Raw genomic sequence first — 23,486 nt, forward strand, 5'->3', positions numbered from 1 at the left:
GGAAGCAGTTGGGGCTTTAGTTGCTTAACAGAAAACAAAGCACACTTTTAATAGTAATACTAGTGTACAAATAGAAAAATAATTTATTGTGAGTAATAATATACAGATTTTTCCACAACTGTATTTTGCTGCCAGTAACAGTTAATACTTGCAGTGGTTTTGTGATGAGAGCCAGTAAATGAATGCAGCAGCTAGTGACCTGATGCTGAGCTGGGGCTTCATTTTGATGAAGAGCAAGGACTTTCCAGAAAAGCCAATGACGGGAGAGAAGCTGCTGGGATTTAGTCCATGTTTGTTTCTGAGAGAGGGAGATAGGGTCCGAGGCAAAGCAAGCCGTTTCAGTGAGATGATAGAAACAAGTTTAACTTCTGTAAGAAATGGACAAGCTTGGAGAAATTAAGTAAACTAGTTATTGAAATGAAAGAGATGTAGTGGGAAAGAGGGGGCTGCTTGGCTTTGTTCTTTAACTTGGAAATAATTTTGGCTGTTTGGCATGAAGTACCATTTACTTGCCTCTGAAGCTGAATGGCAAACGCTAGCAGGGAGAAGTATTAGATTAAATAACTTTTTCTAACTACATTAAGTGTACATGGAGAGTATATATGATAAAATAGATCAATGCATCAGCACCTGTGTATAAAGTTCTGAACACACAGGGATAAAATGAGTATTGCAAAGGAAGTACAAGCAAATGTGTGTCAACTGATCAGTAACAACCAAGCTGAAAATCAGAGGCAGCTTCCTATGAAACCTTTGGGCATGTTACTAAAATAAATAGTAGGGAAAAAAATTCAGAGGCTTCAGAATAGAGCTACATTCATTCATGAAAAATATTTCAAAATGTGATTGAGAATGAAAATACTGTACTGTGACATAATAAATTTTTGGCAGTCCTTTTACAAATGTTTATTTTTGCTTTGAGCGTGCATATTTGATCAGTGTGACAATACTCAGCTAATGTTTCACAGAGGGGCAGCACCTGCTTGCAGGAAAACAAAACGCAGTGGTTTATCCTTCCCTTACTATGCCGAGAACCACAGCATCTCTATTGTAGCCAGGTTTTTTTCCACTGTTCCTTGGACGTCACATTTTGTGTAATAAAAGTGCAAGCACATAGCACAATAAGCGATACAGAATTAGGTTCTTATGGCAGGTGGCCTTGGCCAGCTGCTGGAGTGCGGTGGCTCTTGCTTTCCTCCTTCTCCCTCCCTCCCCAGCAGTATGGACCCCTTGACCTCCATGCCCGGTGTTTGGCTCTGGCCACTGGGGTGATTACTGGGGCTGGTGGCTGGCCTCAGCCGTGGCATCCTCGGGCACGGTGTGGGTCCCTGGCACAGCCGTGCTCTCTGGTGCCAAAGGGAAGCTCCACAGGTACAGGCCAAGCCCCAGGCTCTCGGGCATGGTTCAGTCTCAGGTGGCAGTGTGAGCATGTGGGAGTTTTTGGCCAGTAATAGCCATTTTTCCTATAAAAATAATCTATATGGTCTCTCAGATCACTGGTTGCTTATATAAATGTCGTCAGCTTTGCCCCCTCCAACCCCATATGCAGGGGTAATGCTCTCATCAAGCCATTTTGTACTTTTTCTTCTTAAGTTCATAGTAACAAACTTTAAGGATGTGGCACGTGTTGGTACCGGGTAGGTTAAACTTCCATTTCAACACAAATGAAGCAGGAGCAGGGCAGGGAGAGGTGTGCGGTGCGTATCTCCCAGGCGATGATCGTCAGCTGGGATGCGATGCTGTTAATCATTCCTGAGGGACAGTGGACTGTAATGCTCGCTCCCGTAGTTATAGCGCGAGAGCCAAGTGCTCCGTTACGTGCCAGTGCTGACGCTGGGCTCGTGGCACCGTGTGGAGACGTGGCAGGCAGGTGAACCGCAGCTGCTGGCAGCCCCGGCACAGCCCCCTATTCCAGGGCTCCCAGGGACGCTGGCACTGTAACGGCGTAAGGGCACTGAACTCTGTCCAGATCAGGCTCTGTGTACTCTGTAAGTATCATTCTGAGGCCATAGACATACTTCTTGACCCCGATGTTTAGAGAATGTCCTGGATGTCCATATTTACTAATTGGTCTTAAAATGATAAACTCGCTTTTGGGGCAGCGATAATGATGCAAGTAGAAAAATGTATCAAACTGTTTAGTCCACTGAGAGAAAATTTTTGAAAAAAATTGGGGGATCTTTGAAACAAAGGGTTGGAGACTGTCGTTAAACACCACTGTAGAGCAAAAAAAGCTGATCATGGTAATAGCATGCAACACAGCTGCTCCTAGTCACACTTGTGATATCAACATGAAGTTTTAAAATGGTTCTGATAGTTATTCTTTTCATATTTGGAGCATGCTGGTTATGTATTTGAGAAGATAGGTCAAGGCCTCATGGGGGCAGGGTGAGGGATGTGTGCTTTATCCCATGTGACTTCACTTTTAACTTCAACCGCAAGCCTGGTTTGCTCTGGTTTTCTCAAATGAATAAATAGCTAAGCATCTTAATCACGCAGAGCTCAACATGTTAATAATAAGCATGAAAATACAATAAATGGTAACAAATGGCTTTGCCTAGTAGTATATCCCAAAACATTCAAGAAAAATTCAGGCCTTAATTTAAACCAAACAAGCCAGCAAGCAGTAGGGAGTGATTTTGGTTTGTAAATGTCATCTGGTATATGAATTGCAGTGCCTAAGTTGCGGTGATCCTGCAGAAGCTGTCCTATATGATATTGTGTGATGTTGCTCAGATGATCTCTTTATTTCTTGCCGTAATGGAAGGAACAGAAATCTCAGCAGAGAAAAGTAGTTTTTAGAGGCAGTTCACTGGTGGTGCTGGTTATTGATGTTGGCAGGTCATTAACGTAGGTAGGACTTGGTAGAACTGATTGCTTATTGTGACATGCTGCCCCTGCTGAAGCCCGTGGGAGTTCTTTCCAGTCATTTCAGTGGGATCAGAGCCTTTGTATTTAATACTTCTAGATTGCAAACTTATTGGGGTAATGATTTGGGTATCTTCTGTCCATGTCTTTGCATATAGTGGCATTGAGTAACATACTGTACAAGTATCTTGCTGAGTAGACTTTGTAAAGCTAGGGAAAACTGCAACCCTGGTGTTCCCAATTCTGCCCTACTTACTATATTTTTTTTTTTAGAAAGGAAAGCCTTTCTTCTACTTCAAATGCTAAGGCTAAATAGCCTTGTGCGGTTACTAACTTTTCACTTTGTAGTATTCAATCAACTGCAAAACATTTTAATTCATTCTGCTGAGATACAAACGTGGCCAGACTTTATCCTATGCTTACTCATCAGGCAAACTTCATATTGTTTTAGGGGAGAACGGAGGAAGGTGGTGAACTAAAGATATGTTGGCTCAAACAGCAGCTTGAGCACATGCTTAACATAAACTATGCAAGTTAGCCTGTTACCTTGAGTAAAACAGTAAGAGCTCAGATGAGTTTAGAGCCAGATAGTGTGGGGTTTTTTTAATTTTCATTGTATTTGGACACCTCAAAACAAAAACCAGAACCAAACTGAAGACTTGTACCGAACACACAAGAAAATGCTATGCACTATAATCGTGACTATTATCCTGCCTAAAATTAAAATTTCTGTGACATTCATTACAGAATACGGAGGTACAGCTTTTCAATTACTTGTGCATCTTTCATATACCGACCTGCAGGCTGGGTTACTGCTTTTGGATACGTTGGTACTATAGTACCTTCCTGTAGGAAGCCTCAGTGAATGAGCAGCGGGCATCAGTTCTGAGCCTGTGTGGCGACAGAACTCAGCGCACACGCAGCAGCCGAGAGCCTTCCTGTAGCATTAGTAGTGCTGGATTCTAGACAATCCATCTTTCTTTTGCAGTTTGCTTTGGCTTATTGATTTGACTTGTCGGTCTTGTTTTTCATGTCCCTCAAAACTGTGCTTTTCAAAAAATAGCTTAAATGATTAACTGTTTCACAGGACTAGTAGATCCAGTTACCTGACCAAAGGGTTTCCTCTTTGACTGGATCGATGGTCATTCAGAGAGCACCTTACTGAATACCTTTGTAACTTACTCTTCGCCTCTCATTCAGCCGTATTCACTGTGCTGCCAGCCATCTGCAGAGACTGAATTTAAAAACAGAAGAATCAGACCAAGCTGACAAGACTGTATATTCTCTTCCTCATACACCAGTGGTGCTTAAGCTGCTTGACTTTACAATAGGTTGGAAAGCTGTTTTATGGGACTCTTTATGGAATGTTTTTATTTTCTTAGCAGGCATTTATCTGTGTGATGAATTGATGCCTCTTAGAGCGCTTTGGCTGAGATGTGCAAATTCACAATACTCAATCACCTTCTAAAATTATACTATTTCTTCAGTGCTCTGTATTTTGTATCTGTTAAACATGAGGCAATATTTGAATCATTATAAAGCTTCTCTGGAGCAGAGGATACTTGTAGGCTGTCTTCAGTGCAATGGGAAACTCACTTGTCTTAAATCTGTATTTCACTGAATTATCTTAAGTTGTGGAAAAGATATTTAGCTTCCTGAGTTAACAGATACCAAGTAATCAGGTTAATGGCTTGCAGTGTTGTATATGTGTTTCAAGGTATGGATGCTTCGCATCAGGCCTTCGCTGTGGAATGGGGGTGTTTTGCTGAGCTGTCTGATCCTTGCCGTGAGGCCACGCGAGTTGGAGTTACAGGATCAAGCTCACAGCAAAGGTTTTGTGAATGAAATAAACAAAGCTATTTCGGACTTGCCCCATTAGGCCGGATTCTGTGTAGGTCGCTTTCTGCTGTGTGGGGCTGTGCTGCATCAAGTGTGTGTTTAGATGCAGCTGTCTTAAAATGAATGCTGCTTGAGACCTGTTGACACAGTACATAAGCATTACAGACTGGTTTGGGGGGGGGATGGTGGAGAATTTTGGGGCTTTTGTCTCCGCTAGTTAAGGGTTCCCATTGCACTGCTGTAACACTAAAGCATATAAAGACTGCAGGGCTGTGGCTACCCTGACAGTTCTACAAATGATCAATTTTACATTTGTCAGGATGGAAAGTGAAGCTGAACAGGTAAACTTAGGTGTATGTCTGCTAGATGAAATTCTTACATTGGTTTCCAGTGTAGCAGGAATTAGTATGGCCAGTAAGCAGGCGTAAACAGGAGGTTGTAGATGTAACTTTAACTTCAGGCAGATGACTGACCAAAAGGGAGCACCTTAGGGTATTTTGGCACAGAGTATACTCATTTGCAAATCAGTTTGGACCAAAGATAGTCAATAACTCCTGCCTTGCCACTTTTTTTTTTTTTTGAAAGTTTACATTATTTAGCAGCGTCTGTGACAGTTCATGCTTCTCTTTAGCCTGGGGAATTTCATAGGTGATGCTGTGATAAGTAGCATTTGGCTGACCACCTGCTCTCTTATTCTGGAAATATTACAACTGGCCATGAAACAGCTATGAACTGATCACTTGACCACGACAAATGAGCTGCCCTCATCAGTGTGTTCTGGTATATATTTAACTTAATAATGCAAGCAGATGGTCATTATATTGATTCATGAAGCAAGGGAGGAAGTTTGGCTGTCTTGATACTGTGAGGCCTGAGTGCTAGGCATTGGTGTGGGGCAAGAAGCAGGGAAGGGGAGGAAAAAATGAAATTTTTGTAGTGTGATTTTTGTTTCTTGGGTTTTTATTGTGAGGGGTTTCGTGGTTGTTGTGATTTGTTTGATTTTGGTTTTTACAAAGGACCGCTATGGACAGGAATAAAATAAAAGCAAGATTAGGTGACTCATAAAGCCTGTGCATATGGTCATTCCCCTGGAGACAGACTGTTAGTGCACAAGCATGGTGCTGCTGACACGTTTGCACCACTGACGGTGCTCAGAAGGGGAGAGAGGGGACACAGGAGGGCAATAGTTTGTAGAGTTGTGAAACTTCTCACTCTGCTGTTTTTATTAATGATGTGACAAGTCTTTTGAAGGGAAAAGGTAATATTTAAATAACAGCTCTTTGGTTTGTTTGTTTGTTCTTGTTGTTTTGGTTTGGGTTTTTTGGGGTTTTTTTTCAAAGAATAGCTTTGTTTTATACTCTCTACCTGTTTATTAACAGGGTGTAACTGGAGATATAAACAAGAAGCTAATTCTATAAAACATTCAGCCACTATCCTTCTGAGCTAAACTGGGAGGTTCACAAATTCCCAACCTGGAACAGCTTGGTTTGGTTATTCATTCTGTAACTTTTATATGAGAAATACTATATACAAAACAGTATTCTCTTGAACAGGAGCTTAATCTCATACTGTTTCTCCTAGCTGCTGATTAGCTTTGCTGTCTTATCAGTTTATGTCATAGTATGTGACTATAAATTGACTTCGCAGTGAAGAGGGAATACGGTTCGTCTTCACAGATGCTGCTGTTACCATGGAGATAAAAGGACCAATGGCCTTTTCTTGGTTTGGACTGTACTACAGTGTTCGTACAGAGATGGTGCATTCAAAACCGCAACATTTGGTGCTTTTATATTGCAGCCTAAACATCAAATGAGAAAGCATATTGTTTTTTCTTGTGAAGAAGTTTAACAATAAATACAGATTTGTGACTTCTGGAAGCAGAAAGCAAGCCCACCAGGAATGTGAAAACAGTGTGGCTGGTTTATGCTTGCTAAACCTCCTCTCCGGGAAAAACCTTTTGGCTTTGCAAAATATAACCCTGTAGAGCCTTTGGGTTTATCTGATGCAGCGTTTGATGCTGGTTACATCACCAGCTTACTTATCTGTGATGTTTCACCGTGGCTGATCTTGAATGAGCATGCAAAAGCTGTTCATGTGATTTTTATTTTTTTTTCCTTAAGAAAGAGCTTTTCTACCTCAGATTGCGTGAAAGAAAATATAAATTCCAAATCCACAACACATTCAAGGATGGCTTGCAGAAGGTGTTATTTGTGAGTACCTTTTCCTTCTTCATCTGTCATCACGTCTCTGATATCTGTGTTGAGGATTCCAGAAGTGGGAGTAGTGATCAGTTTATTGTTTGGTAGGTTTCTTTCCACGAACCATTTTCAGGGTGTTACCTTTTTGGCAAATGAATGATTTGTATATTAGAAATGTATACATGATGATTGTGTTTATGCTTATGGGTATTTAAACATTTAACTTAATAAAGTGAATAAGTCTATGTTTAGCAGTGAAAAAAATAACAGAAAGCCCCACTTTGCATACAAGAAGCAATGCAGGATGCTACGAATTCTGTCTGTGATGAGTCAAGACTCTCTCTTCCATTTTGTTTGAATGCTTTGTCATATTAAAGTGTAATCTGTCGTTTATGTACATAAATACTAACAGAAGGATATGAAATGCAGTCTTAAGCAATATAATATCAATCAGGCAAAATAACGCTGTGTTTTTGTTGTATATATGCTTGATCAGAACCTAAAGGTGCACTAATTGCTTACTATTTACCTGAATAGTTTTTCAAACATTATAGTCAGCACAGGAGGAGTTTAGTATGTCATTCATGCACTATGCAGTGCAGGAGCCCATTGCATGACTTGCCACGTTTGGCAGAAGAGCTAAGTGCTTATCCACTTGTAGCCAGAGGAAGGAGAATGCAGAAGTTTGCATAGTGTTTGTGGTGTCAGGGTATATGTGGCAACCACGCTGGGCAGTTTTTTCAGCTGAATTCTAGTGGTTCCACATCACCCTTACTAGGAGCTTTCTCTTAAACCATACTGCAGTGTTGTTCCACTTCAGGGAAAAATCAGAATAAAATAGAAGTGAGCGTGCAGTTAGGTTGTCCTCTATGACCCACCCTCGCTGCCATCAGTGGTTCACTTCTAACCCAGTGTTTTGAAATGGCTGTACCTGCTATTTACATTTTTGAAATATGGTTAAAGATCCTCTCCCTTTAGGGTTAAATCCAGGTTTGCCAGAGATCATCTATTAAGCAGATGCAATTGTCCTCTCTAGCCTTTTTCAGTTATTTTAATGGTACCTCTTGGGGTCTTGATTTAGTAGATCTGCTTCATTTTCAGTAGCATGGGCCATACACAGGCATAGTAAGTTCAACCATTCAAGAATAAATTACCCCAAATGAATATTGAAAGAGTGTTGAAATCTGCTCTGAAGTTTTCTTTAGCCTTTTGTTTTATGGGGAGGGTATGATGGTGAAGTTCAAATGTTTTAAAAGCAAAATGTACGGAAGGAATGTAGGAAGTTGAAATAAGAAACGTGAACTTGGAAAACAGGTTGTAGCCTTCCAGGTATACGTGGATCAGTTATTAAATATAACGCTGTATGTTTATACAAGGGAGTAGTAGAAATGTTAGACTCCATTTTAATTTGAGTTCTGGGATTTGGGGGTTTTGTAACTCTCAGCAGAGGACGGAATTTCTTATAGTGCTTATCATATGGTGTTAAAGAATGCCCCATCTCTATAGGTTACTTTCTTTGACAGTGGTGTTGCAGTTTTATTTATAGAACCATCTTGTACAGTATTTTCCTCTATTACTGCTTACATGTTTAGTATTTTTTACCTACCTCAGCACGTTGGTGTAGGAAACAAGATATGAACTATGACTTCTATAATTCTGTGTTGTAACTCCTATTTAAGAAAGTCCATACTGATAGTTGAAAAGAAGGAAAATGTATGCCTGGGTTTTTTTTAAAAACTAACTCTCTAGAACATATATATATATATATAAAACATTCATGTTCTTTAAAACTGATCTGTTCTGATTACTGAAAACATATGTTAAACAGTATAATACACTAGCTTTTTAATGCATTACTAAGTTTTGAGATGAAAACTTAAATACTATAGTTCTGTCAACGTTCTAATAATATATATGCTAAGAACTTTTGCCTTTTTAAAAAATAAAACGTATCTTTTTTACATCTTAAAATGTAAAAAGCTAGGTTGTTGCCATTCTAAAAAAACCAACCTAAACAACAATTTCAGACTACTAGGATTAGCAAAAGTGTTTTCCCAGATGCTGCATTGAATAGAACATATGTCTTTGGACCATTGTTTTAATAAATAGGATTTACCTTGCTGTAAATCTCCTATGCTATATCTGTGTAATTTCATTCTTTGTCCATTTGTATTTTTCCTCTTTCATGAGCTTCAAATCCAATATGTATAGATGTCACTATTTAGATTTGGTTTTACTATGATTATTGCATTGTGAAGTTATAAATTTGGCTGATTTTCTAATGCGAGTTGTAGTTTCTTGAGAAATTCTGGGAACCAATTTATTGATGTGGAAAATATAGAAAAGATTCAGTGAAACCATCAATTTTATGATTTAATCTAAAAGATTTTTTTTTTCCTTCTGTCATATGCAGCTTCACGTCTTTCTGCTGCTCTTTATTTCTGCTTTTGGTTGTGTGGATTTTTTTCTATAGATTTTGAAAGTGACTCGTAAGCACAAATGATACAAGTGCATTCATGTGTACTGTAAATTATTGTACATCACCCTTCAGAATAGATGGTTTTATAGTAAGACTTATGCAAGAGGGAAATAAATGTTCCTAATTATAAGTGTCTACATATTAGCAATCTTAATTAAATTCACCCTAGTTACAGCTAACCCAGTACTGGAGGCTGCTTACAAACTGTGCATTGGCTAGGATGCAAAAGAATCACCTCTTGCCTATTTAAGTAGGCTAGTACTTCATTTTTGTGAAAGCAGATAAGTTTATAATAATTATTTTTAAAATAATTATGTCAATAAGGATTGTGTTCTAGGATGGAACAAAAATAACTGATGTTTCTTGTTTAGTGTGCTGTGACTGTACTGGCTTTATTCTCCCGAGAGATGGCAATTATTTTAAGGCCCTTTTAATGGAGGAGAGGGTAGTGAAAGTGTACCTAATCATTTTTGTGATAAACCCAGTTTTGGACGCTTGAGTTGGAAATACAAGAAAGGGTGGTATTATTCAAAACAAGAACCTATCGGTTCGTATTTATACTGCAACATGTACAAATGCTGATACTTAATCATTTTGATGACCAAATTATATGTATTCTTGAGAAAAATTCAGTGGTCTATACTCCAGCCTACATGTGCCAATGTCTTAGAACTGCAGATTTTATTGAGCATCCTTGATACGCAGGGATTTGGTGTCTAAGAAGCTGTGTACAGAAAACAGTCTTGTTTGAAGGAAAACGATAGGAATAAAGGTATTAGTTGCAGTCTTCTATAGTGTGTGACAAACTGCCACGTGCCTGTGAACTGTAAGGTGTTTACATATGCAACTCTAAATGCCAGACCAGCATTTAATTTTGCACAGTTACCACTCAAAAAAGTGTGTAGGGGAAAAACTGTAATGAAGATCAACACCCTGAAAAAATTGCTATATGCCACCACAGCCTCTCCTTGCCATAATTGGCTCCAGGCTGATGGACATAAAGTGGGATGAATCACATAGAAAAAAAGAAAATTTTTTTCACTGCTACTTCAGAATCATGCTATCCCGTGTATGTTGGGTGAAGACGCGAGTATTGAAAGGAATATCCTTGTTATCAGAACCGGAGGGATTGGTCCTTGCAAATGTGAGTGGATCATCTGCTAAATCACCTCTTGGCGGACGCGTGCCCAGCGCTCTGCTCTCTGCTCTGCTGGGGTAAGTTTCCAAAAAGCAAGTGGTCTTGTAGGCTCAGCCAGCTGATTCTAAAAGCCTTTCTGGCGTCTTAATAAACATGGTAATAAGCGAACTTCTAGATGGAGTCGATACACGTCCGTATTGTTACGATTGCTGTTTGTCACGTATTTGGAGGTCAGTTTGATTATATCTCAAGTTTTATTTCTCATTAAATAAATGGTTACATTTATTAAATGAGAACAGGACAGACTTCACTAGTTTTAACTATAGTCTTTTCTAATCTCAGCTATATCCCTAACTCTGGATTGATGTGAAGAAAAAAAAATTCAGCTTATAAAATAATGTTGTTCTTCATCAGGATAAAATACCGAGAAATGGAAGTAGTCCCTTTATTAGCTTGTGGGCATGAATCCAATCAAACCTCATTCTTAGCCGCCCCAAATGACATTGAAGTGAATGGGCTTATACAGGGGATGGACTTGTCTGCCACTTCGGATATTTACAAGCTATTTGTAAAAAAGGTATGTGTTAACTAGCACCAGGTATACAGGGTGCCTGAGGCAGTATAGTAGGCTGTGCTGGTATAAATTTTTCCTAGTGCTCGCACGTACTTGTTGGAGCACAGTACCTCATGGAAAAATGTACCAGAAGAAAAAGGAAGAATATTGGCAGACGGAGGTGAACAGATTGTTATTTCATACAAAGAGGAGGAGGAGGAGTGTGTGAAGTAATAAGGCTGCAGATAAATACAGCAGTTACGGTGAGCAAATGTACCTTGTAGAATGCTTTAATCAGCCACGTTGTTAACTTTATAAAAAGGCAGCATTTCTTTCAGCTGTGGGCCTGTACCAATACACTTTTACTGAGTGCCTGTGAGACAACAGTTTTTCAGTCTCTTCTGTCTGATATCGAATAATCTTGTTAGGAAGAAGTTCTAAGTGTTGATTTAATAATGCCCTCAGCTTACTCACAGGTTTACACATGCTGAAAATTAAACGAGCCAAATTAAAAAAAGGGTTGGATAGCGTATGCTGTACTAAATGCCGTGTGCTACTCGGAGTTAGAAGGACATGCTCTCTCCAGGCTCTCGGCACTTGACTGGATGGATGTGGTTCGTGCTACAGCCCACAGTGCTGCCCTGCTACCAGGAGCAGGAGGTGGTTACCAGCCTACTAAGGGCACATTTTGAAAACAGTAAGAGGATAGTCTGTTAAAGCAAAAGTAATTCCAAGTTAATAGCCTAGGATTCTGCTCTCCCAGGTGGTTTTAAAACCAATATTGAGAAAATAGTCTACTGAGTTTGAGAGGCTTGTGGGTGATTGTAAGAGAAAATGAGAGAAAAAAAACCGCAACAAAGCAACAAAACCAGTTGTAGCTTTATGCGATGATCAGTGATCTGTTTCTTTGTATACCTAAGCAAGGCTCTAGTACTGAAAGAATAAAAAGAATGGTAATTTCTGTTCACTGAGGCACAGGAAAATGTTAAAACGAGTGGTTTCTAATGGCAAACATAATGGAACTTATACAGAAGTGAGAGGAACAGGTATACCTGCTTTGGGTCTGCATACATACTTTATAGCTGGATTTTTCCCGTTATGTTGGTATCCTGAGGGAGGTGTGATTTCATGGTTTTGTTTTAGGTTTGGTTCTGTTTTTCTGTTTAACTAGTCTGTTTTCCAAAGGACTTTCCTTTAAAATTGACAAGCGGTTACCTGTCAGTACTTGGGGAGCTGGAAGAAACCTGGCCTGGAAGCAGGGAAATTGCAAAGCTTCCATGTCCGCTGGGGTGTTGTGGTCATGTTTTAGAAGTTGAAATTACTGGAAGTAGCGTTCATCATTTTAGTCATTTGTCTGGTGTCAGTGCTGAAGTTGCTGCGGTCTATTTATAACCTTATATCATCTTTTGAAGACCATAGATTAGAGAGGTAGAAACTAAACTTAATAGGCCCAAGTATCTAGGGTACTGTGAACAGGGGAAGCGATTACTTCTCCAAATTATTTAAATATATTTCTTCTGATGTATGGCTTCAAGTGTTACAACTTAGCAAACCGATTTTTTGAATGCAAACTTGTGTTGAAGAGTGATCAAAAAATCTAGTTAAAAACCAACCAAACAAAAAAAAAAACCCAAATACAAAAAAAGGCATTTGAATCTTGACCTTTTTGTGATAAGGAGTAAATGAATGGAACCTATTTTAGCAGTTGATTGAAGATACAAGATGCCACATATGGATCTTAGATTGCACCAGCAGAAGGTAGATTTGCTTTGGGTAAAATTAGTATGCTATGACAGAGGCAGCAAAGCCTGAGCCTCATCATTTGTCAGGCTGATTGGGCATCAGTCAGTGGGAATCTAGAGGAACCAAAACACAGAGTCAAGATGTCCCTCATTTGTAATATTTGGAGCAGAGTCTAAACCTCATGTTTGTTTCTGTAACTAGTTGGACAAAGAGCGTATCTTTCAACACCCTAAACATTGGCTGAAATCCAACCTGATGTATTGAATGTCTGTTGAACATCTGAGATGTTCTTTTTAGAACACAGCAATGACATGTGGTAACTTAATTACAAGCCTGTAGTTGAACATTGTCATCTGTTTTATCTACTCCATACCTGCACTTACGATGCACAGAGTGCCAGCGTACTTACTACTTGACAGAACTTTGGCACTTCTTATTTGCTATCAAGGTGGCTGGACTTTTGCATTTCTACTGCGCCTTCGAAAAGAAACTCAAAGCTGTTGAGCTCCTAACCAGTGTGATAGGTGAGTATTAACCTTAACTGCAGATGAGCAAAGAGATTATAGGGAGAACTTTCTTCTTTGTTTAGATTTTTTTTTTTTTTTGACGTAGTAAAGTTGGGATAGGACAGATTTATGGAGCCTTATGGGCAGATTCTTTTTGGAGTAGTCAGGAGCAAGCTCTGTTTGAAACGCTTTGTTGAGCAGAACTGAATCCAGACAGCTTCTTTCATCTGTTTACTGGTTTATTCCCTGAAGAAGAGGTGTACTATTGCTGAAAATAGACAGGTTTGTACAGCAAAAAAAAGTGGTGGGAAGGGAATATGGGACACTCTCATACTAATTTCCTCCTTTTGCTTCTACTGAAAAAAATTAGGTGTTCACAAAGCAGGAAGCAGTGATTTTGCCACTGTGATCAGTTTCCCTACTCAATGTGAGACTATTGTGCAATGCACACTTACAATGTGCCACCCTGGTTCTGTGAATTGTGTGGAGCAACTTGTTGTGAATATTGTATGTTTTTCATGTCAGAAAATACAGCTTTTGTGTGTTCTAACTGCTTTTATCATGGTCCATCAGTGCGTTCAGTAACATTGTCCATCTTTCTTTAGAATTGTTCAGTCCATCCTTCCAAGTAGTTTGAAGGTGCCACCAATTAGTACTTGTGTGCTACGAGGTGTTAGCAGGGTATGTCCCATGATGGCAATATGCCTGGTGACTGAATTGTGTTGTGCTTCTGTTTCCACAAGCTCCAGTACTTTATAGGAGCTACCATCAGTTGCTATCTTCAGACAGAAAATCTAACTCGTCTTGGCCATGCAGTTGCTGACACACAGTTGGCAGCAGAAATCAGAACAGGCTGACCTTGCAGGGTTTTTTAAAAAGGATTAGTAACAGACTCCTTTCTGAACAAAGCCTGACTTCTTTTGCTTAACCACTCTGTTTGATCTCATAAGAAAGTGACCTCACAGGATTCATTTAAAAGCCTCAGGGGTGTGGAAGAATCAAAATCAATCTTCTGAAACATTTTTCAAGATGCCAAGCCAAAGGGGGGGTGGGGAGAAACTTGCATGTATGTACACATACACACATTCTCTATTAATAGTCAGTTTGGACGTTTACAAGTTAAAAGAGGATTTTCAATTTAATGGCTACTTCTTCCATATGTGCACACTCTAAGAGCCAGGAAATATTGATTGATATTGTTATGATTTCCTAGAAGGATACTGTGTCTTAAGAAGCTTGATTAGGTGATTTTATCATGGAGGACTTACTGTGCTAAACCTTGTTTAGTGTTCCCTGGCACAAACATCAAAAATGCTGAGAACTGTACTGTGTGTGTTGCTTAAAGATTTTTCTAAGCTTTACTTCAGATGCAATACCTTGCCTTGTTTTGCAACCCTTCTTTGTGTTTAGTGAAACAATATAAATGTAATGATCTAGGGTGCAGAATATCTTTTTGTGTTGTAAAGCTTTTTTTCTTTTTCCATGCTTTAAACAAACTACAGCAATTAAATTAGTATTGCACATTTTGGAATGTTGTTTAAAACTTGGGTGAAACTTGGATTCTTTCAAATTTACAAGTGGCATATTGCAATATATTTATAATTGCTGGGCTTGAAGAAAGCTTGTGTCCATGTTCATCACATTATTCCTCCTCTCATGTAAGCACTGTGTTTGTAATTCCATTAACAAAGAAACAGCTTGACTGGTGCAGAGTAAATTGCAAGTCTGAAGCTTCATTTGCACAGGGATTTTAACCCTCAATGTTTAGCTTTTGCCTCAGTTTCGCATGGCAAGGCAAAACCAAAGTCTTAAATTGGCGTTTTATCTCAATCTTGCAACAAAACTTTGATTCTTCATTGCAACAGTTCATCACTGTCATTCTTGATGTGTATATTTAAACCATGGGGCTGTTTCCCTCCTTATTTCCTGGGATTCAGAACTGACAGCTGTACGTCAAATTTCATTCAAAGTTATTATGAGTTTCAGATATACCTATTAGCACCTGCTTTTTCCCTAAAAAGCCCCGTTCTAAACACTTGGTGTTTTGACTTTGTGTTTTTCCTTGTGTCGTAGGTCTTTAAATACTCTGCACCAGTTTTGCTGTCCAGCTCCATTGTACCATACCCAGCTAGCTGTCCCTGCCACACACTCAGAGTACAGGTAAGAGTAGATATGGTCCACCCACTTTTTATTTTTGAAGAGAGATCTAATGTTACAATTTGATGAAAGAAAAGGAATTGTAGTTTAAGTTCTAAAAGAAAAAAAATAAAAAAGCATATCAAACATTTTTAATCATAGGATAGTTCTCATTCACTTCTCTCAGGCACTCTTGAATTATACATTAAAATGATTTCATGTGCTTTAAGAGGCACATCCCCCTAGACTCTCTGAAAGGTAGGAAGAAGCTAGTTGTGAGTTTAGTTCTCACAAACAAACATACTGAAATGCTTTTATAATTTATGTAGGGTAGCGATGTCATTCTGAGCAACACTTTTTAAACCCCTGACTATTTTGTGACAGTATGTGAAGCAAGCCATGTATTTTGGCCCACTAAAGGTTAAAGTCATGGACCTGCAAAAGTCTCAGCACTGCCTTTTGATTTGAATGGGAGCAAGGGGGCTTTAAACAGTTGCAGGACCTTGATGCCAAGCAGAAACTGCCCTAAATATATTTTTAAAATCCTGTTTTCCAGCTAATAATGCTTCATTTAACATAGTTGTCTTTACTATCTGTTTTCCAAGTTTTCTTCGACCAAATACAGAGAACAGTAGTTAGGCATTTTAGTACAATTCATTCTCAGTGCTAGTGTTTAAGTCATAGAAGCATCAAAGGACAGCTAATCTAAGTAATTAGAAATATGAAAACCATGAAGAAAGTGTGCATGTCATGAAAAAAACTCTCTTTAATTTTTAGTTTTACTATTAGTGATTAACTTAGTGATATTGCCAGCTCATGAATAATATTAATATCAAAATATTGGAAGTCTGGTGCTGAAAAATCAAATCATTTCGTACCAGTAATAAGGAGAGACAAAACCAATGAATCCTAAATCTGTAAATGCATAAACATATTTCTGATTTGAATGTTTCATGTCTTAGTTATCTCTAACCATGCATGTTTGGATTCATCCTTTTGTTTTACATGACAGCATTTGTTTGTATGTTTGATTTTTTTTATCCCATCAGAGCTCTTAGTTTTATTTGGTGGTAGCAAATCCATAGTTGAGTTGTAAGACAACTTGGTACACCTTTGGTGAGGAGCAGCACCTGAACACTGTTAGATTCTCCGCTTGCTTTTTCATGAGGCCTTTGGTTTTCCTTTGTCCTTAGTTTATAATGCTTTCATTTTAAAGACTTACTAAAGATCTTCCTATAGGGATGTTGATGGGAAAACCCGTTGTTTCTTGAATGTTTGAGTGTTTTGCTCCATGTAGGTTATTATTTTTATCGGTAGTATTGCTTCTGGAATTAAAACTTAGAGCAGCATAACTTTGTAGTTAAAAAATCCTAAACTTCTCTAGCTGCTTTTGTCTTTCTGTCTTTGTGCAGAAAAAAAAACAAAAAACCCACAAAACCCCTGCCCTAAATGTGGCTGGATCTGTAAAGCAAGAACAGTGTTTAGAGTACTAATGTATAAAACGACACACAGAATTGGATGATGCCCACACACACGCCACAAGACCTTCAGCTTTTGTTTAAGGATTGGGGGATGTGCAGGAACTCGTCATCGACTCTGCTCTCAAGGAAGTTTAGGTCTCCAACTCTCCAACTGTGTGTACGTACGTAGCCATAACTCAGCTACAGCCGGTGGAGATACGGGAACTTCCACCAATCCATGAATATTTTAGTGCTTCCCATACCTAACAGTAATGGAGCAATCAATGGGTCAGTCACCGGCTGCCGGGCAACTTCACGCGCTCCCCATCTCCCTCACCCCTCGCTGGCTGGTCAGCCCTGGTCTGCCACCAGCGTGTGGCCGGCGCTGGCCTCCGGCTTTGTTGTGCATTAGATAAGGGAGGTCAGGGATTAAGACATGCCCTTGTTCTCCCCTTGCCTCCTCCCCCAGCCCAACACCCCAGTGACCGGGTTGTAAAATGAGTTTTGCAGAAGGTGTCGATGCAGCAGTGGCCAGCACCCCTGGGGCTGCGTGAGCCGAGCGGTCAGCAGGCTGAGCGAGGCCTTTCCTCCCTCCCGTCACCTGCGAAACCTCCGCTGCCGCGTCCGACTTTCTGAAAGGCATCGGGACACTGGGGCGAGTCCAGCAAAGGGCCACCAAGGTGCCCTGGGGCCAGAGTACAGGGCAGGGGAGGAGAGGCTGAGGCAACAGGGGCTGTTCACTCGAAGAACAGAAGTCTCAGGCTGGTGCCGGCTTCAGCTCCTTACCAGGAGAGTATGGAAGAGGTGCAGCCAGCCTCTTCTAGGAGAGGGTAGTTTTCCGCATGTCAGGAATTTGCTTGGTTTACCCATGAGTTAAATTTCTGAAGCTGTTGTATCCAAACTGATTGTTGCAACTTGACGTCACTACAGCTGTAATCTCTTAGTTGAGTACAAATGATGCACCTGGTTTTGTGACGGACCTATCTGTGGGGATCCTACTGCTGTGGGTAAAATTCAACTGCTAGAACACCAACAGGAGTGGGCTTTAAATTTCCACATACATTTAACAGCATTACATTTAACTTTAACTCTTACCATTTATCAAGTTATAAATAGAAATCATTAGAAGCAAAACTAACAGAAATGGATGCTTCAGTCTAACTTTGGGTTTGAGGCTTTATTTAGAAAATACACAGAGGGATTAATTTTGTAGCCCAGAATTAAAAATTAAATTTGCTCTGAAAGAAGCAATTAATGAATGCACTACAGTGAGATCTGGAACATCTTTGATTTGCTGTTAGCTAATTGCTGGATGTTTTATTCACTCCGGCAGTTTTATTTCTAGTCAAGACGATTTTTGGCATCTGTTTTGAATTGTTAATAGGGAAATAATGCATTTTTAATAACTGCAGCTATTGCGGTAATCCCTTGCTTGCTCATTTTACAACGTTCAAAATAGACAGAAATAATACAATTTATCTTGCATTCTCCTATTATAAGAAGTCGTCTGAGGCAGCCTAAGCATATAATGTACTTGCAGCTAGTTACTGGTCTCTGTATGTTCCAGTTAGCCTATGTGTCTCCTGCATTTGTTCTTTTTGAGCCTTAAAAACAATGTACTCTAGGTCAAAGCTGCAAATTCCATGAGGTGCTCTGTGTTTGTTAGTGATTGTTTCAATCCAGGTTTTATTGCCTGGTGTGAAGGGCAAAGTCAAGGAGATGGTGGTACACCATGGAGAGGCTTCCAAAAGGGCCTGGATCTTGCAACTGCAGTTTCTGAGCCTCTTGCTGCTCCGGCCCGCGTTATCTCAGTGGCCTTGCAGCGAGAACAGGCACAAAGCAAAGCCCAGAGGTGTAATGGCGTTCAGAGAAAGTACATGTAATTATTTGTTTCTCGTTTGAGGAACGGTCTGTTCCCCACATTTTCTAAACACATCTTTCTAACCAGACTTCGGTTAGTACTCCAGCCTATCTGTGTAGCTGCTAGGTGCCTGATACTAACAACGTAACACACTTGTGCACCTGACCGTTTTAGACTTGGAGTACATCAGTTGAACCTTCAAGTTACTCATCTTTTTACACCATTCCCAAACATGCAGGGCTCATTTACAGTCTGAGGATAGTTCACCAGCACACCCCTGGAGAAGGCATCCTACTCTGCTGTAAATTGGGGGGGGGTGGGGATGTGTTGGTTGGGTTGGTTTCTAATGCCTCATAGCCCTAACGCTGCTGTAGCCGTCAGCTCTTCAGGCTTTTGTGTGGTGAGTGCTATGGCAGGAGCAGCTGTAGGAACGGCTCCAGGCAGGAAGATACAATGTAGAAGACTGCCCACGCTTGGGAATGTAAAATCGTATCCATACCTGTAGGCTTTCTATGGGTATGTTTTAGGCTGATACATGCAACTACAACTGTGGACAGATTTCCTTACCACTAGTATCTAAGCATTTTTTCATCTGATGTGTCTATTCATAACTATGATTTCCTTGTTCTGATTTGCATGAAACGTTGCCTGTCAGTCAGTTCTTTCTCCATCCACTTTACCTTCCATCCTTCTAATACCAAAATAGATGCCCTTACGTCCAAAGACCATTTTCAAAATCGTGAAGCTAGAGATTTTTTTTTCTTTTCTTTTTTTTTTCCCCAGTGATACCTGTGAAAACAAAAAGATAATGCAAAGGATGTTATAGTACCAAAGAAATCCCATCGTTTTCTTGCAGTCTCTACCTGCTTAATGTTTAATCAGCACCTCTGGGAGGTAAAAAACATTATTCTGAAAATAATGTACTTCTGTGAAATTTTAATGTGGAATCTTTGTTTCACCAGGTAATGTTGGCTTACGTGCAACAAACCACTGTGTGGAAGACCATAGAAGGATTGGTTGTGCTATTTCTTTTTGTCTGAGCCGCTGGTAGGCGTTGTAGCTATTTTGTTACCATAACTGGTTAACACAGAAGCTTAACATAAAATGATATCTAGCTGACAGATGCTTCTATATTGTATTTGAGTGGTCTGGTTTTTCATACTTTTTTTCAAGAGCACGGTGGGAATTCTTGCACGCTAGGTACAGTCAGGGAAAATTGGGAACTTTTTGCTTAGATTCCTGAAAGTGAAAAATACCTGTTAACAGATAAATTTGGTTCTTTGCAGCTGTGGTTTACGCTTTCCCACTAATGAGCACTATACTGTTTCCCAGGCTCAGACACATAAATATTTCACATCCTTTACACATGCATCTGTAAAGACATCCCACGCTACACAGCAGACACCTCAGTCCTGTGGTAGTTTCCCAGTCAATGATTAGTCACAGGTGAAACTGTAGCTGCAGGAGTGTCTTCAGAATCCTTTGTACTATTGATATGACTATTTTTTGAAGTTTTCTACCAAGAAAAATGTTGAATAGGAATCTCATTTCTAGCTGAACAGCAATCGCCTAGCTATATAAGTTGCCACATTTAAGCACTGTAACCTCTTTTTATAATATGCAGAGATTTAAAAGCTGGAAAATGTTTTTTTCAAATGGGGCAAAGAAGTGAAAGCAACACAGCTCAGATGAGCCAGCATATTGCAACAAAGATGCAATATGCAGATACAGAAAGCAAACCAGATCCAAACTCAGACCAAGTCGTGTGCTCTGTGCTAAGTCAGTGTGAGGTTCAGATGATTATATAAGGCATCTGTGCTCAAACCCTATGGCAAAGGAAAGCTGGCATAATTATAGTAATACTTGTAATTTTCCACTTGATGCCTACATGATCTAGCAATGCAAAAATGGTGAATTGTGTTCCTACACAGCAAACTGTTTTCAAACAGTCAGAACTTGGCAGAATATCATGAAATTTACTATTTGATTTTGGATTTTCTTGTTTTTCTTCCTTCATTGTCTTCCTTTCCATCCTCCTCCTTTAGCTTGTTATTTAGTTTAAAGGAAATGACCACTCGTGGCTGTGTTACTAGTAAAGAAGTGACCTCGTGCAAGCTTCCTTTTAAGCCAGCATCCCTTCCTCCACCCGCCATAAAGCACGCTATAGCATTACAGATGTAGGTATTCCAAACTGCTTCTTTAATTGCCTTTGTGCCTTCTGTTTGTAGCACCATTCATGATGCTGGCAACTCTGCATGGAAACAAAGTTCTTCCTTCTACTTGACAAGAAGGGGGGTGGGGTGTGTGTGTGTGACGTGCAGATCTGTTAATTGTCAATATTTCTGTATGTCAGTTACCAGCAGAAGGGGAAATGAACCTGTTCTGCATTTTCAGTGGAATATGGGCAATGAAAATACCTGTGGAAAGTTTTTTTTAAACATGTTAAAAACAAAGGAGCCATAGCCACATTAGGCTGGCTATGTATATAACTACTTAATGTAATTTTTTTTTAGGGGAAAAACAGAAATTGCCCTTTAAAAATGGCTTTTGCCTCAGAGTTTGACTCAAAGTGTTGGCTTAGGCTCATTTAGTTGTTCTTCACTGTATTGAAAGTCCTGCCTCTGAGATTGAAGTGGGTTAATCGGGTGGTTCTTGCAAACAAGTTACACTATTCATGGATTTAAAAACACCCCAAAAAAATCTCAAGCTTGATTTTCCTAATGCTGTTCCCTATGATTCTGTTCCTCTGTCTTTTTTCTTTCTTGCCCCCCTCTTCCTTGGCAGGGAAGATAATGTTCTGCACCAGTTCTGCTGTCCACCCTCGGGGTCTAGTAGTCCATCTTCAAGATAACAGAGAAGCTCGGGGTCGCTAAGTGTGCAGTCAGTGCTACATCTGTATAATCCATCTCTCCTCTCTTACTGGTGTGTATGGGACTGACATTTGCATGGATGCCGTAGGATTCTGACTCATGTCAAGTGTGAGTTATTCAGAACGGCCCAGCCGTAAATTTTTGCCATCGATGCTTGGTAATCTCCTCTCCGTGCTTTTCTACAGCTCTCTTCCTTGTGTCCAGTATTTAAAACACACGCGAACTGTAAGCAAACACATAAAATGCACAGTTTATTTTGAACTAAAATAAACAGTACCAGAAATCTTTAAGTGTACTGTGAGTTTTGTTATGGTATGTACATGGTCGTGTGATACACTTCTCCCCCAGATGTTGAGAACACGGGGTGGGAAGGAGCGCCTTCACAGAGTCTGTATTGTGTGGGTTTGCTGCAGACAGTCCTAGAAGTTTGTTTCAAGGTTGGGCAAATACCAATGTGGCACTTTATGAATGTTGCTATATAGAGATTAACCATTGTTTCTTTGCCTTTTGATCATTCTGAGGAACCAGCACATTTATGTTCTTACAGCAGATGCTCTAGCTAGGAGTGATTACAACATTTCTAAGCTTCTTTGAGGTCTGTTTTCTAATTTTGTTTGCCTGCGTTTGTGAAAGTCTTGTATTAAGCATTAGCAAAAGTGCAAGATGATTACTCATGTACTTCTGTTACCTAATCGATGAAAATATTTTTCTCTAAGCTGTGAACAAGATCGTCAACAAAGGAATGAGCTTGTAATTGAAGAGCCCTGTAACTACAACCAGATAAACATGAACGTGTCCACGGGTGTCTTAAGAACAGGGTCCAAGTTACCGTTGCCCACAAGGCACTTTGTTGATTACATCTTTCCAGACACATGTTGTGGCACAAAAATAACTGGAGGATTTCTACTGGTTGGATCTTCCAAACCTAAACAGCCCAAGCAGATGTACCAGGAAACAGAATTTCTATGAAGTGGCTTTTACTAGCCTGAAGCTCACAAGAAAGAAAAACTGATTGGGGTTGGGGGAAGGCTCTTAAGTGAATGTTGTCACTATCATGAGTTAAAATATACTCCAAAGCATCTGGGGCTCCTGTAAAGGCAGGGATGGCTGGATACAGGGTGAAAAGCTGTTATTTATTTGCAGTTATATGTGGCTTTGAGGATGGGATAAAAGGAGAATCATCAGGATCAAGGAGGGAAGAACTGCAGAGGTAGCGTGAGGCTCATCCTCGTCCTGTATAATGTGTTTTTTTATGACCCTGAAGAAATCCATATAAAAAACAGAATACAGGTCATTTGCTTTTCAGTTACATTTGATTTACTGTTTCTATCCTTCCTGTTAAATGTTTCCTTGTGCTTGCCTTAGGTATGACTGTGAAGTGTCCAAGGCATAAGGAAGAATACGCTTGCAGAAGGCTGATCTGCCTTCGTGATTTTGCAAGTTTGTCTACATTCTTTATTCTTACTGCAGGCTGTCAGCAATACATAGCTGCTTCTGTAATTTGGTATTGAATGCTTCTTAGTTTCATGTGTTTCTCAATCACTTGGCATTACAATATAGATGAAGCAGTTTCATTTCCACTCTAAAATTTGAAAATTACATGTGCAAAAATTGTCTAGTAGGGTTATTGCAGTTTATTATATCCCTGAAAGTGCTGCGATGTTTACTGGGCAGGGTAAAACATTGAAATGTTTGAATGTTGCTTTTGATTTTGGTCTTCTACTGCTATAATTAAGAGTTTCTCAGAGTTGCTTCCCAAAGATAGAAACAGTAAGAATTTCTGATATTTTGACTTGCTTGCATCTCCCTCCCAAATGTAAACAGTAATTAACTCT

The 23,486-nt window shown here is 39.7% G+C and overlaps 1 protein-coding gene across 7 annotated transcripts in view; it reads left to right on the plus strand.

Moving 5' to 3' along the window:
* The window catches only part of IQSEC1 (IQ motif and Sec7 domain ArfGEF 1), a 348,442-nt gene that overhangs the window by 152,392 nt on the left and 172,564 nt on the right, over positions 1–23,486 (plus strand). For 4 of the 7 annotated variants that reach the window (XM_056336363.1, XM_056336364.1, XM_056336373.1 and 1 more), the window contains exons 3-4: positions 6,828–6,917; positions 15,398–15,484. The exons of 2 other annotated variants lie outside the window; for them this stretch is intronic. In XM_056336363.1, coding sequence (XP_056192338.1) covers positions 6,828–6,917; positions 15,398–15,484 — 177 coding nt within the window. The remainder of the gene's footprint in view (positions 1–6,827; positions 6,918–15,397; positions 15,485–23,486) is intronic. One more of the 7 variants, XM_056336366.1, reaches the window with a different exon arrangement.

This window comes from Falco biarmicus, chromosome 4 (assembly GCF_023638135.1).
Source record: "Falco biarmicus isolate bFalBia1 chromosome 4, bFalBia1.pri, whole genome shotgun sequence".
NCBI classification, from domain to species: Eukaryota; Metazoa; Chordata; class Aves; order Falconiformes; family Falconidae; genus Falco; species Falco biarmicus.